Genomic DNA, 12,848 nt, shown 5'->3' with positions numbered 1-12,848 from the left:
GAGGAGTGGGCCTGGGGGGAGGGCCGTCAGGAGGGGGAGGGCTGTCAGGAGGGGGGAGGTTCTGTCAGGAGGGGGGAGGGCCATCAGGAGGGGGAGGGCTGTCAGGAGGGGGAGGGTCCGTCAGGAGGGGGGAGGGCCGTCAGGAGGGGGAGGGCTGTCAGGAGGGGGGAGGTTCTGTCAGGAGGGGGGAGGGCCATCAGGAGGGGGAGGGCTGTCAGGAGGGGGAGGGTCCGTCAGGAGGGGGGGAGGGCCATCAGGAGGGGGAGGGCTGTCAGGAGGGGGAGGGCCATCAGGAGGGGGGAGGGTCCATCAGGAGGGAGGGGGGAGGGCCCATCAGAAGGGGGGAGGGCCCGTCAGGAGGGGGGAGGGCCCGTCAGGAGGGGGAGGGTCCATCAGTCAGGATGGGGAGGGTCCGTCAGTCAGGAGGGGGGAGGGCCTGTCAGGTGGGGGGAGAGTCTGTCAGTCAGGAGGGGCGAGGGCCCATCAGGAGGGGGGAGGGTCTGTTAGGAGAGGGGAGGGTCTTTCAGGAGGGGGAGGGTCCGTCAGTCAGGAGGGGGGAGGGCGGTCAGGGGGCCTCGCTTTGGGAAAGCCGGCAGTGGGACCCCTGGAGAGGGTGCCCCCCGCCCCGCCCACAGCAGCACGCACCCCGTCCTCGCAGCTCCAGGGGCAGGGCCCGTCCACAGCACCGCCGCACTGCAGGGAGAGGAGACGCCGGTGGTGTCTGCCCGCGGGGGTCGATGGGGGTCCCGGGGGTGCCACAGGGGGCCCGACTGACCCTTACCTGTCGTGTGGCCGCCCAGAACCGGCTCTGGAGGAAGTCGAGGCGCATGAGGACGCCCACGGCTGGGGGGGACGGGGGGGGGGGAAACGGAGCTGGGTTAGAGCGAGTGGGGTGGCAGGCAGACCAGCAAGGCCCCGCCTGAGCCTGGCGGGAGAGGAGAAGGCGGCAGGCAGCTTCGCGGGCGCTCGAGCAGCGGGGTCACCTCTGATGTCCCCGGGGCCTTTGATTCCCCAGGAATCCGGAAGGACCCGGGTGGACGTTTGCACGCGTGAAGAGAAATCTGGGGCAGAGCTCGGGAAGAGGCACGGGGCTGGGGGGGGGGGCGCCGGGCAGATGAGAACTGAACAAGTAGGCCAGAGCCCAGGGTCACACGCGGGGCCCACTGAACCCCACGCTGACAGGCGCCCCAAGCCAGCAGCCAGCGCTGGACATGGCCTGGGGCCACAGGACAAGCCACAGCCCCCGCCCACCCCGGGCCTCACGACTCCAGCACCCTCTCGACCACAGAGCCATGTCCACCCCTTTTCCTTTATCACCGGTCCTGGGGCTCGAACTCAGGGCTTGAGCTTCTTTCACCGAAGGCTAGCGCTCTACTGCCCGAGCCTCAGCACTGGGAATCGAACCCAAGGCTTCGCGCATGCTGGGCGAGCGCTCTACCCCTAGGTCCCGCTCCCGAGATGCGTGCTGGGCTGGAGCGGGTTCTGTCTGACAGCAGGAACGCGGTGCCCTCCCTAACCCCAGCCGCCGTCGGCGTGGAAAACCACGAGGCGCTTGGTTCAAGTGGGCGCTGCAGAAAACCCACTGGGCCAGGATTCCCGGAACGGGGGGGGGGGGGCAGCGGGGCTCTGCTCCTCTGTGCCCTCTGGAGCCCGCGCTGGCCAGGCTCCCGGCACACCATCCAGTCCTGCCTTACCCAGGCTCCCCCAGCCCCCTGCCCCCCCCCCCACTGCCCAGCTTTCCTCTCCCTCCCCCCCAGCTCCCCTCCCCTCCCCCAGACATCCAGTGGTCAGCCTTTCCTGTGTGGACCCCTTCCTCCTCCCCCCTCTCCCCTCCCCCTTCCTCCTACCCCCCTCCTGCCCCGCCTCCTGCCCATGCCTTCTTCCACCACTGCTTTGTTTTAAGCTGCTGGGTTCAGCTCACAGAGCCCCAAGGAAGGCCCAGACAGCAGACAGTGGCACCATCAAGATGGATGTCCTCGTGGTGTCCTGGCTGTCACCCTGTCCCTGCGTTGTCATCAAGGACACCCAAGCTGTGCAGGTGTCCACGGACACGTGGCAGGTCCATGCACACACACACACACCACACCCACCCACCACACACAGGATGGGCGGTTTGGAGGCCCTGTGGCTTCCTGGATGGAGATTGTGGCAAGGAGACCAGGTCCCCTCTCCACCCCAACCTCGTTCAGGGAATGGCTGGGCTGCAGCCGCTTCCCAGCTGAGCGTGGCCCGGGGCCTGAGTGTGGCTGGGTGCCAGGGCACTGCACACCTTCTGTGATCACTGTTCTGCGATCAGAGCCCCAGGCATGGCGGAAGGAAGGCACAGCAAGCCCTGGGGCCGGCCAGGGGCCATGCTTGGACACGTCCGGGCTCGGGGCTGTGGGGAGGCCCTGCCGCCTGTCTCCTCGCCTGCCTCTCTGCCCCGGTCTCTGGCTGGCTCTGCCGGGGAGGAGCGAGCCTGGGGCTCCCTCTCTCCCTCTCTCAGTTCCAGGCTTTTCCCTGGCCGGCCTTCACCTCTGTAGATCAGAGCCGGGGGACCCCCCCTCCCCTCGGGAGCCTGGGGACTCAGGAGCCACTGAGGGCCCAGAGACACCGCTGCCAGCCCCCCCCCAGTCCCCCTATGAGCCCTTGTCCACAGTGGTCACCCCTGCAGGGCCTGTGACCTTGGGTTTGGGGCTCCTTCCCGGCACCCCTGGCGCCTGCTCAGCCTGCCAGGCCTGGCCCTGGGGTGTCTTGGGGGGCTGGGGGGAGAGGACGGGGCCCCTGGCCGGCGAGCATGGCGGTGTCTGGGTGAGACAGCTCTGCTGCCAGGAGCAGGGAGCCAGACGGCCGCCCCGCGTTTTTCCACTGAAATGCGAGTGTCGCGTGCCCCGCCCTCCTGCCCGGCCACACGAGGCTGTCACTCAGTGGCTCAGCCCTCCCGCCCTCCCTCCCCCCTCCCCCTCCCTCCTCCCCAGCGCGGCACAGGCGCCTCCTCTCCCCTTTCCTCCAGTACCTCCTCCTCCTCCTCTCCTCTCAGCTCCTCATCCACCGCCCGCCAGCCCCAGGTCCCCCAGCCCAGCCCAGCCCGGCCCGCGGCGCCCCTGCTCCCTCCCCCTGCTCCCTCCCCCTGCTCCCTCCCCCTGCTCCCTCCCCCTGCTCCCGGTCGTTCCGGGCTCCGGGACTTCACCGGCCCGATCGACCCGGGCTCGGGCGGCTGTGGCGTTTGTTTTTCCAGCTCCGGGATCCGTGTCCCCCCATCCCAGCGGAGGTGAGCATGGGGGCCGGGGAGGGGGGGGTCTGACAGCCGGGCATCAACCTCTGCCATCTCCAGGTCCTTCCTGCACCATTAGCGGCTGGCGCCCCCAGCCAGGACACCCGGGTACCCGAAGGCACAGCTGTGACCCCACAGTGCCGGGGTGCAGCGGTGCCTCCTGCAGGGGAGGGGAGGGGAGGGGAGGAGGAGGGGCGGCCCTGGCGGCAGAGAACCCGTCCCTGCTGCTCCAGGAAGCGGAGCTGAGAGCCCGAGCGCTGTGCACCCCGGCTAGCGCAGCTGCCCCAGAACTTGGGTGCTGGAGGAAGAGGGGGGGCTGGTGCCGGGCTCGGGGGGGGGGCGGGGTGAGGACCCGTTGATGAGGCTGGGGAGGGGGAGGCCGCCCTGGGGCTGTCCTTGAACACCCCGCGGGGCGGGCAGCGGGAAGGTGTGGTGAAATGTCCCCGTGGGGGTGTGGCCCCCCCAGCCCAGCGGGGCAGCCGGCTGTGAACGCGGCCCTGGGACAGGGCCTGGCTGACAAGGGTGGACAGTCCTGGCCTGGACCTGAGCACCCCAGCTCCTTCTCGCCCCAGTCTTGCGGGGTGTGGGGGGCTGGGCCCTGGGCAGCGGGCAGGGGCTGCAGGCCAGCGGGGCTGGCAGCCTGGGGCTTAGATAACTCTCGGGGCAGGTGGGCAGGAGGGAGGGAGGAAGCCCACCCCCTCCCAGCCGGCAGAAGAGGGAGACCAGGAAAGCCGGGCTGGGGCGGCCAGGCGTCCGTGTCTGCTTCCTCAGGCAGATGGAAGTGGCTTCTGGGGTCCAAGGTGACCTGTCCCCATCTTCCCCACGCCGGCGCTGGGCCACAGAGGAGGGCATGGGGTGGGGGGGATCCTCCTGTCCAGATCAGACCCCCTGGCCCCTGGCCCCTGCCTGGGTCTCTGCCTCCGCTCTGCCCTGGACTGTCAGAGCTCGTGGTGAACTGGCCTGGCTCTGGGGCTCAGCGGCTCCCCGGGCGGTGGGGGGGGGGGGGGCACTTCTTGCTTTAACTCCCAGGGGTCAGCCTGGGACAGGGGTCTGACAGGAAGGAGCGGGAGGCTGGGTACAGGCAGGGCAGGTGTTCTAAAGGGGGGAAGGGAGGGGAGGAGGAGGGGAGGAGGGAGGGGAAGAGGGAGGGAACGGCTCTCTGCCAGCGCAGACCTGTTCCAGCAGCCTGGGCCGTGCCCGCTGCAGGGAGAGGGTGGAACAGACCCCAGCGGGTTCATAGAAGGCCCAGGGCCAGACAGGTGGCCCCACCGTGGGCACCGCGGCCTTCCTGCGGCCAGCCGGCTCCCGTGGGTCCCCTGGGGAGCACAGGCCGCTGCCCTGCCCCTCTGCAGGACGTGGCTAGGGACACTGCAGGGCGTCCCCCCCCCCGGCCCCAGCCACCCCTCCCAGCCCTGGGACTCCGGGATTGAGGCCAGCCCGGGGGGCAAAGAAGTTCTCAGGCTTCTCAGCCCACCCAGAGTTCAAAGCTACGACTGTCCAAAAAGGCTGTGGTTCCTCTGGGGTCTCGTGCTTTCCGCCTGAGCCCACCTGGAGATGTGTGTCTGCCCTCCCTCCCCCCCACCCCGTTCTCCCCTCCCGTGGCCATGGCATGGGGCGGGGGGGGTTACAGGCCCCCCCCCACAGAACCTGGTGGGGGAGCCTGGCAGGCTGTTCAGCTTGGGTGGCTTGGTGGAAAGCTAACATGCAGGGCACCCCAAGACCTGCGCTCTGCACCCTGCAGGAGGGATCGGGGAGCATAGACCCCGGAGTTCACACACACACGCACACACGCACACACGCATGCACACACATACACACATGCACGCACGCACACACACGCACACACACGCACACACGGCTCCTGCTGGCTCAGGGTCTCCAGGGACCCACAGGTGACCTTGGCGATGCCGTGGTACCAATGCCGTGGCCTCTGGACCTGAGGCTGGTGGGGGGGCGCACAGAGAGCAAGTGGGGTGTCGAGGAGGAGAAGCAGCCACCCAAGGAAGAGACTCCCACGGGGAGGGCGCTGGTGCATGGGCCCGGGTCGGAGGGAGCAGGAGAGGAAGGAAGGCTGCCCCCAGGACGAGGCAGGGCGGGGGCGCAGTGCGTGGCGGGCACCCCGGAGGGCAGCCTGCCCCGACCACACCCTCTCACCTGGCTCTTGGCTCTGCCCTCCCACCCCATGTCCCCCAGGAGCTGGGACGGACGGCGCAGAGGGCGTGAGGACCAGCTTTGCGTCACCCCCAGACGCCTCTGGGCGGAAGTGGGGAAGGGGGGCTCCCCACCCCCCAGCCTCTGCCTCCCCACGGGCCATGGTAAGCGGCGGGGCGCCCGTGGGGGTTTAGACGGGAGACAGGACTCGGTTTCCCCCACTTCTTGGCATGTGGGAAAGCTGGGAGGAGGAAAGGCGGCCAGGAACGTGGTATCCAGTCACCATTCCAGAGCTGCTCAGAGGGGCTGGGGACAGGGCCGGGGCGGGGGCTGGCCAAGCCTGGCCTGGGGTCCCCCTAGGCTCCCCGTCTCTGGCTGTTTACTCCTCCTCCCCCTCCCCGCTGGGACGGGGCAGAGGAACAGGAGAGGGGAACGTGTAAAGAGACACCGAGCCCTCTTCCTAACCCTGGACGCGCCCTCTCTCCCTCTCTCCCTTTCCCTTCCTCTCTCTCCCTCTCTCTCTCAGGACTGACAGGCAGCGGGCACAGGGCACACCGGGGGCTCCTCTCTCCCCAGAGCTGCTGAGAGCCCTGGCGTCCACCATGCTGGTGCTGAGAAGTGGCCCCGAGCAGAGGGCCAGGCCCGGGGCACCATGGCAGCAAGCCTCCTGTGAGTAGAGCCCGGCTGTGGGCGTCTCCTCTTCCTGGGGTGCCCAGGGCCTTGTGTGGGGCATCAAGCTCTGAACCCCGATCACGACAGCCAGGCAGGCCGGAGGTCAGGCCAAGGCCGAGGACGGCGCAGGTGGCCCTGCTCAGGTGGGCCCGGTGGCATCGGTGCCCGGGGCTGGGCCCTGAGCTGGACGCTGGCCAGGCCCCCTGGGACCCCGTCCAGAACCCGGGCTGTCCGGGCCACCCCATGTCAGGATCCTTCCTGACTGCGCCCGGCCTCAGTTTCCCCGCCCGGCTGGCTCCTGGTTCCTGGGTGTGCAGGAAAAGAGGCCTGGGGGGGGGGGCGATGCAGGAGGTGGCAGCCCAGGTGCCCGGCTGAGGGGGTGAGGGGAGGGGGGGGCCCAGTTCATGGGGGGCCCTCGGTGGCCCCATGATACCTTGTGGGAGGCCCCTGGCCTGGTCAGCCTGCAATCCAGCTGCCCGGTGCCCAGGACTGCTGTGAATTATTCACCAGGCGAGGCCGGCGGCCCCATCTGGCCTCCTGCAGCCCCGCGGGGTTAGGTGTTGGTGCGGGAAGCTTCCCTTTCCACCGGCAGAGGGAAGGAGCCCCTCTCCGCGTCATGGAGCCTTTCTGCTGGCCCTGCCTGACTCTGGGGGGGGGGACATGGGGGGAGTCGGGGAGACGGGAAGGGCGGGCGGGCCGTGACCAGTCCTGGAGATCCGACTGAGGGGCCCAGCCTGCCCTCGGCCAAGAACAAAGAGGCTCAGGTGTCACCTCACTGTCCCCCCCCCCGGGGACAGCGGGGACACCAGCTGGCCAGGTGTCATGAGCAGGAAGATCGGGAACAGGACGGGGGCCACCAAAGGGAGCTCTGGGGCAGGCCTTGGCCTTCGGTCAGGTGGCCGTCCATCCGCTGTCACCTCCCTGGGCTCTCCCACGACCGGCCTGCCTGGCTGGCACACCCCTCCGAGGGGTCGCCGGCCACAGACGCGCCAAGGGGCCCCCGGCTTTGGGGAAAGAGGAAGGCGGAGGCAGGCTTCTCTGACGCCTTACGTCTATTATTTCATCTCCTGTCGGGGTTCCAGGCTGGGGGAGGCCCCCCGGGCAGGGTTGAGGCTGGGCCAGCATGGCTAGCCTGCGGCACATCCACGGATGGCGATGGAGCAGGGGGTGAGGAGGCCTGGGGGGGGCACCCCGCTCCCCTCACCCGTCTGCCCGCCCGCAGGGTTCACCTGCTGGCTGGCCCTGTGTGTGGCGGAGGTGACCCCGGCCTGCCCCTTCTCGTGCACCTGCGAGGGCCTGGAGGTGGACTGCAGCGGGCTGGGTCTCACGGCCGTGCCCCCCGACGTGCCCGCCGCCACCCGCACCCTCCTGCTCCTCAACAACAAGCTGAGCGCTCTGCCCACCTGGGCCTTCGCCAACCTGTCCAGCCTGCAGCGCCTGGACCTGTCCAACAACTTCCTGGACCAGCTGCCCGGCACGCTCTTCGAGGACCTGGGGAACCTGACGGAGCTGCAGCTCAGGAACAACAGCATCCGGGCGCTGGACGGCGGCCTGCTGCGGCCCACCCCGCGCCTGCGCCACCTGGACTTGTCCCTCAACGGCCTGGCACGGCTGCCGCCCGGCCTGTTCGACGAGCTGCCCGCCCTGCGCTCGCTCTCCCTCCGCTCCAACCGCCTGCAGCACCTGGACCGGCTCACCTTTGAGCCCCTGGCTGGCCTGCAGCTGCTGCAGCTGGGTGACAATCCCTGGGAATGCGACTGCAACCTGCGTGCGTTCAAGCACTGGGTGGAATGGTTCTCCTACCGCGGTGAGTGGGGCGGGGGGAGGAATGGGGGGGCAAGCCGGGGGCCGGCGGAGGAAGAGAGACCACCCCCCTCTCATCCCGAGGCTGAGGTCCGCGGTTCAGAGCCAGGAAAGTCCCCGCAAGACTCTCAGCTCCCATGAACCACCAGCAACAGCTGAAAATGGAGGCGCAGCGCCAACGTCGAGCAAGAAAAGCTAAAGAGAACGCGCTCTGATCCCCAGATCAAGTCTTAGGAATGGCACGCACGCACGCACGCACAATAATTCAGGGTGCCGGGCCGGCCAGAGGCCTGGCTGGGGTGGTGGCGTCCCTGCCAGCCCACAGTTGAAATCAAGTTTTAGTGCCACAAAAATAAAACCAAGGGGGCCGGGAGTGGGGCCTAGTGGTAGAGTGCTCGCCTAGCATGCACGAAGACCTGGGTTCGATTCCTTGGTGCCACACACATAGAAAAGGCTGGAAGAGGTGCTGTGGCTCAAGTGGCAGAGAAAGCCCAAGGACCGTGCTCAGGCCCTGAGTTCAAGGCCCAGGACTGTCCGTTACTCAGACTGCCACTAAGAACTCGGATGGCTCTAGTTACATATTTGCTGTGCTAGGCCCGGGCGCCGACCCTGAGCTCTTCATCACTTGAGCCACAGCACCGCTTCTGGTTTTGGGTGGTAAACTGGAGATCAGAGTCTCGCGGTCATTAGTGCCCGGGCTGGCTTTGAACCGTGATCCTCAGAGCCTCCTGAGTAGCCAGGGTGACAGGTGTGAGCCACCGTGCCGGGCTGAAATGCTTTTTACCTCGTCGCCCTCTCCTTTAATCTGCAATGAGCAGAAGGAACGGAGACAGGGAGGGGGGGAGGAAGCCAGCTCTGCAGGTCGAAGAGCCAGGCCCAGAGGAGCGGGGCCCCTCTGCTGCCGCCCTGGACGCCGTGTGACACGGAGGAGGACGTGGTCCGTCCTCCTGTGGCCTTGTGTCCTGTCACTCGGGTCACACGGCGACGCTCAGGGGATCCCACACAGCCGTGCACACGCGAGCGTGTGAGTTCCGGGCACAGAGTAGCTGCTCAGAGAACGCCTGGGGGTCAGAATGGAGACGGGGACACGCGCGCGTGTGCATGTGTTTCCCCGGCTCTTACACCTTCCCCTCCCCACACTCACGCGGCCATTTCCACGCGCGTCCACGCGCTGGCTGATTAAAACCAACCATGAGGTGCCGGGAGCATGGGCATCTCCTCAGGCTTCCTGGGGTGCCACGCGTGGGGGCTGTCCGTGGCGGAGGCCTCTCCAGGCCCGGTGCGGGTGTGTGGGGGAGCCGGGGGCTCGGATGGCTGCTCAGTCCCCGCCTTTCCTGTCCCTCCCCCCCCCTGTGTGCAGGGGGCCGCCTGGACCAGCTGGCCTGCACGCTGCCCAAGGAACTGCGTGGCAGAGATATGCGCGCCGTGCCGGTAGAGATGTTCAACTACTGTGCCCGGCTGGAGGATGAGGACGGCGTGGCGGGGCCCGACGCGCCCGGCCCGCCCTGCACCAAGGCCAGCCCCGAACCCCCCAAGCCCAGGCCGGGCGCCGAGCCGGAGCCCGAGCCCGGCACCGCCTGCCCGCAGAAGCAGAGGTACCGGCCGGCCAGCGTGCGGCGGGCGGTGGGCACCGTGGTGATCGCGGGCGTGGTGTGCGGCGTGGTGTGCGTCATGATGGTGGTGGCGGCCGCCTACGGCTGCGTCTACGCCTCCCTCATGGCCAAGTACCACCGCGAGCTCAAGAAGCACCAGCCTCTGATGGGGAAGCCCGAGAGGGAGCGTGAGGACCAGAAGCAGATCTCCTCCGTGGCCTGAGAGCCGGGCCACGGCGCCCACCATTCCCCCCCCGGACTGCCCGGAGAGGGCCGGCCCTGCCCCTGCCTGCTGGGGCCCCGCCCCATTCCCCCCCTGCCCCTGAAGGACGTGGAGCTGCCGGCTCCTCTCCAGAGAGGCCCTGGGTACCCACAGGGGCCTCTCTACCCTCCTTCCTCCCCACCGCGTTTCCGGGGTTGGGGTGGTGGTGGGAGGGGGGTCTGGGCACCAGGGTGGAGCTCTGGGACTTAAGGACACTGCCTGGCACCCCTTCCCTGGCAACGTGGTGCCACGGGGCGGTTTCGGGGTCGCCCTGAGCGGGGGCTCCCCAATCCCCCCTCCCCAGCCCACAGGGCCCTCGGTCAGCGCGGTTGGTCGCTGGCAGCCCGAGGCCATGCCTCCCCCCCACCCCCCCACCGGCCCCCTCCCCGGCCTCGGTGCTCCATGCCTCCCCCCCGCCCCCCCACCGGCCCCCTCCCCGGCCTCGGTGCTCGCTCTCGGGGTGAGGCCCACACTGGTACCCGGGTTCCTCCACGGATGCTGGAAAGTGGGCCACCGAGATGCTGTCGCCATGGCGACCGCTCCCGCCTCTCCGGCTGGGCTTCCGGAGCCTGGAGATTCTGCACAGGTGGATGGCAGCTTTGTCTCCCAGGGGGCCCGGCACAGACCTGGGGGTCCCCCCAAGGCCTGGGGACAGCTCCACCCCCTCCTGTAGTCTGTGCTCCCCCCCCCCCTCCTCCTCCTCCTCCTCCTCCTCCAGCATCCTCTGTTTGTGTCTGGAAAGCGGGGGACCCCGGATCGGAGCTGGGGTTCCCCCAAGCTTTGCAGCTTCACCCAGACTGGGGTCTCTGTCAGGGATGGGAATCCCCCCGTCCATGCCCAGCGGGCTTCCCAGCTGCCCTGCCCTGTCTGGGGCAGTCCCTTGGGGTCAAGAGGGCCGGGAGGCGCCAGGCTGGCTGTGGGCGCCTACGTGGCATTCCACGAGGGGACGGGACGCGGGAGGAGGGGCCGGTGTGCAGAAGGCAGCAGATCCCCTGGGCCGATCGTGGGCCTGAGGTTGTCTGAGGAGCCGGGCGCTGCGGCCGTGGGCTCCGAGCCCAACACGGGTTTTTAAAGGCAAAATTATATTTCTGGTTTGTTGTTTCAGAAGATCAATAAAGACTGTATTTTCCTACAACGTTGGTCCTGGTTTCTGCAGGGGACGGGGTGTCACCCCTCCCCTGGGCACTGGGCTCTGGGATGGCTGGGGGGACAGCGGGGGGGGGGACAGCAGGGGGCGGGGGAGTGCCGCCTGACAGATCCACCCCGACACTGGCAGGCAGGAGGTCGGCGCTGGCCCCGGGGCCAGCCTGGCGTGGGGGAGCCGCTCAAGGGTGGGCAGGCCGTCCAGGCTGACTAGGGGCTAGCCGGGCTCCAGGCCTAGCACGCTTGGGCGGGGCTGGAGCTCAGGAGATGGGGGTCAGAAGTGGGGTGTGGGGTGGGGGGGCTGGGGGCGGACAGCCAAGCCACGTGCGGTTCAGGCTCTAGGGCAGCCAGCTCCGTTCACAGCTGGGACCCCCGAGCCGGCCCAGCGCTCAGCTCCCGTCCACACCATGCCGGCAGGAATGGATCCCCAAACCGCAGGAGCCACACAGGCCCGCTATGCTGTACGAGTGACGCAGGGTGACCCCACGGGGCGTCCACATGGCCCGTGGGCCGGGCTCCGGCTGTGTAGGGCAGGCCTCCCGCAGGCCTGGCCACAAACCCGGCCTTTATGTCTTACAAGACAACATGGAAGTCCAGCCACGAGCAGGCCACATCTTCCCTATCCAAACTGCTCCACCATGGTCCCATGGTTAGATTCACCCACTGTCAAGGCTCCACCATGGTTCTGTGGTCAGATTCACCCACTGTCACGGCTCCACCGTGGTTCTGTGGTTACATTCCACCCTCTATCACGGCTCCACCATGGTCTTGTGGTTAGATTCACCCACTATCACGGCTCCACCGTGGTTCTGTGGTTAGATTCACCCACTGTCAAGGCTCCACCGTGGTTCTGTGGTTAGATTCACCCACTGTCAAGGCTCCACTGTGGTTCTGTGGTTAGATTCCACCCTCTGTCATGGCTCCACCATGGTTCTGTGGTTAGATTCCACCCTCTGTCATGGCTCCACCATGGTTCTGTGGTTAGATTCCACCCTCTGTCATGGCTCCACCATGGTTCTGTGGTTAGATTCCACCCTCTGTCATGGCTCCACCATGGTTCTGTGGTTAGATTCCACCCTCTGTCATGGCTCCACCATGGTTCTGTGGTTAGATTCCACCCTCTGTCATGGCTCCACCATGGTTCTGTGGTTAGATTCCACCCTCTATCACAGCTCCGCCATGGTTCTGTGGTTAGATTCACCCTCCATCACGGCTCCACCATGGTTCTGTGGTTAGATTCCACCCTCCATCACTGCTCCACCGTGGTTCTATGGTTACATTCCACCCTCTGTCACGGCTCCACCATGGTCTTATGGTTAGATTCACCCTCTATCATGGTTCCACCATGGTTCTGTGGTTAGATTCACCCACTGTCAAGGCTCCACCATGGTTCTGTGGTTAGATTCCACCCTCTATCACGGGTTCACCATGGTCCCGGGGTTAGATTCACCCTCCATCACGGCTCCACCATGATTCTATGGTTAGATTCTCCACTGTTACGGCTCCACCGTGGTTCTGTGGTTAGATTCACCCACTGTCACTGCTCCACCATGGTTCTGTGGTTAGATTCACCCACTGTCAAGGCTCCACCATGGTTCTGTGGTTAGATTCACCCACTGTCAAGGCTCCACCATGGTTCTGTGGTTAGATTCACCCACTGTCAAGGCTCCACCATGGTTCTGTGGTTAGATTCACCCACTGTCAAGGCTCCACCGTGGTTCTGTGGTTAGATTCCACCCTCCATCACAGCTCCACCATGGTCCCGGGGTTCGATTCACCCTCCATCACGGCTCCACCGTGGTTCTGTGGTTAGATTCCGCTGCACTGTCCTCGCCCACTGGGGCCTTGGCTGATGCTAACTGATCTGCTCAGGGACTCCTTCCCACAGTGTCTCAGTCTCTGGGGGGAGTTGGGGGACTCCATGTTGTCCTATGTCCATACCCATCACTCCCGGCCCCCACCCCCACTGCTT

General features: G+C 67.2%; 2 protein-coding genes across 3 annotated transcripts in view; one reads left to right on the top strand and one right to left on the bottom strand.

The window, feature by feature from the left end:
• Cacna2d4 (calcium voltage-gated channel auxiliary subunit alpha2delta 4) overlaps positions 1-12,848 on the bottom strand; it is a 37,655-nt gene that overhangs the window by 3,658 nt on the left and 21,149 nt on the right. Inside the window, exons 27-28 of the mRNA XM_090325170.1 lie at positions 782-843; positions 646-693 (exon numbers count right to left, since the gene is read on the bottom strand). Of these exons, the coding sequence (XP_090181296.1) occupies positions 646-693; positions 782-843 (110 nt within the window). The remainder of the gene's footprint in view (positions 1-645; positions 694-781; positions 844-12,848) is intronic.
• Positions 5,937-10,116, top strand: Lrtm2 (leucine rich repeat transmembrane protein 2). Of its 2 annotated transcripts, XM_090325354.1 has the most exons (3): positions 5,937-6,073; positions 7,299-7,883; positions 9,240-10,116. In XM_090325354.1, exons 1-3 carry the CDS (start codon positions 6,007-6,009, stop codon positions 9,692-9,694), a joined length of 1,107 nt encoding a protein of 368 aa, XP_090181480.1. In that variant the 5' UTR covers positions 5,937-6,006; the 3' UTR covers positions 9,695-10,116. The 2 variants fall into 2 exon arrangements, with proteins under 2 accessions (XP_090181480.1, XP_090181479.1); XM_090325353.1 differs by lacking the exon at positions 5,937-6,073 and having other exon boundaries at positions 6,752-7,883.

This window comes from Megascapheus bottae, chromosome 37, assembly GCF_031878675.1.
Source record: "Megascapheus bottae isolate mThoBot1 chromosome 37, mThoBot2.hap1, whole genome shotgun sequence".
Classification (NCBI taxonomy): domain Eukaryota; kingdom Metazoa; phylum Chordata; class Mammalia; order Rodentia; family Geomyidae; genus Megascapheus; species Megascapheus bottae.
The sequence above is the reverse complement of the archived record's forward strand: the minus strand, read 5'-3'. Positions and strand labels throughout refer to the sequence as shown.

Bases quoted from the DNA above. Each gene is read 5' to 3' on its own strand.
- Lrtm2 (XM_090325353.1), top strand. From the start codon at position 7,226: ATGGCGATGGAGCAGGGGGTGAGGAGGCCTGGGGGGGGCACCCCGCTC. The intron at 7,884-9,239 runs GTGAGTGGGGCG...CCCTGTGTGCAG, and splicing joins GGAATGGTTCTCCTACCGCG to GGGGCCGCCTGGACCAGCTG.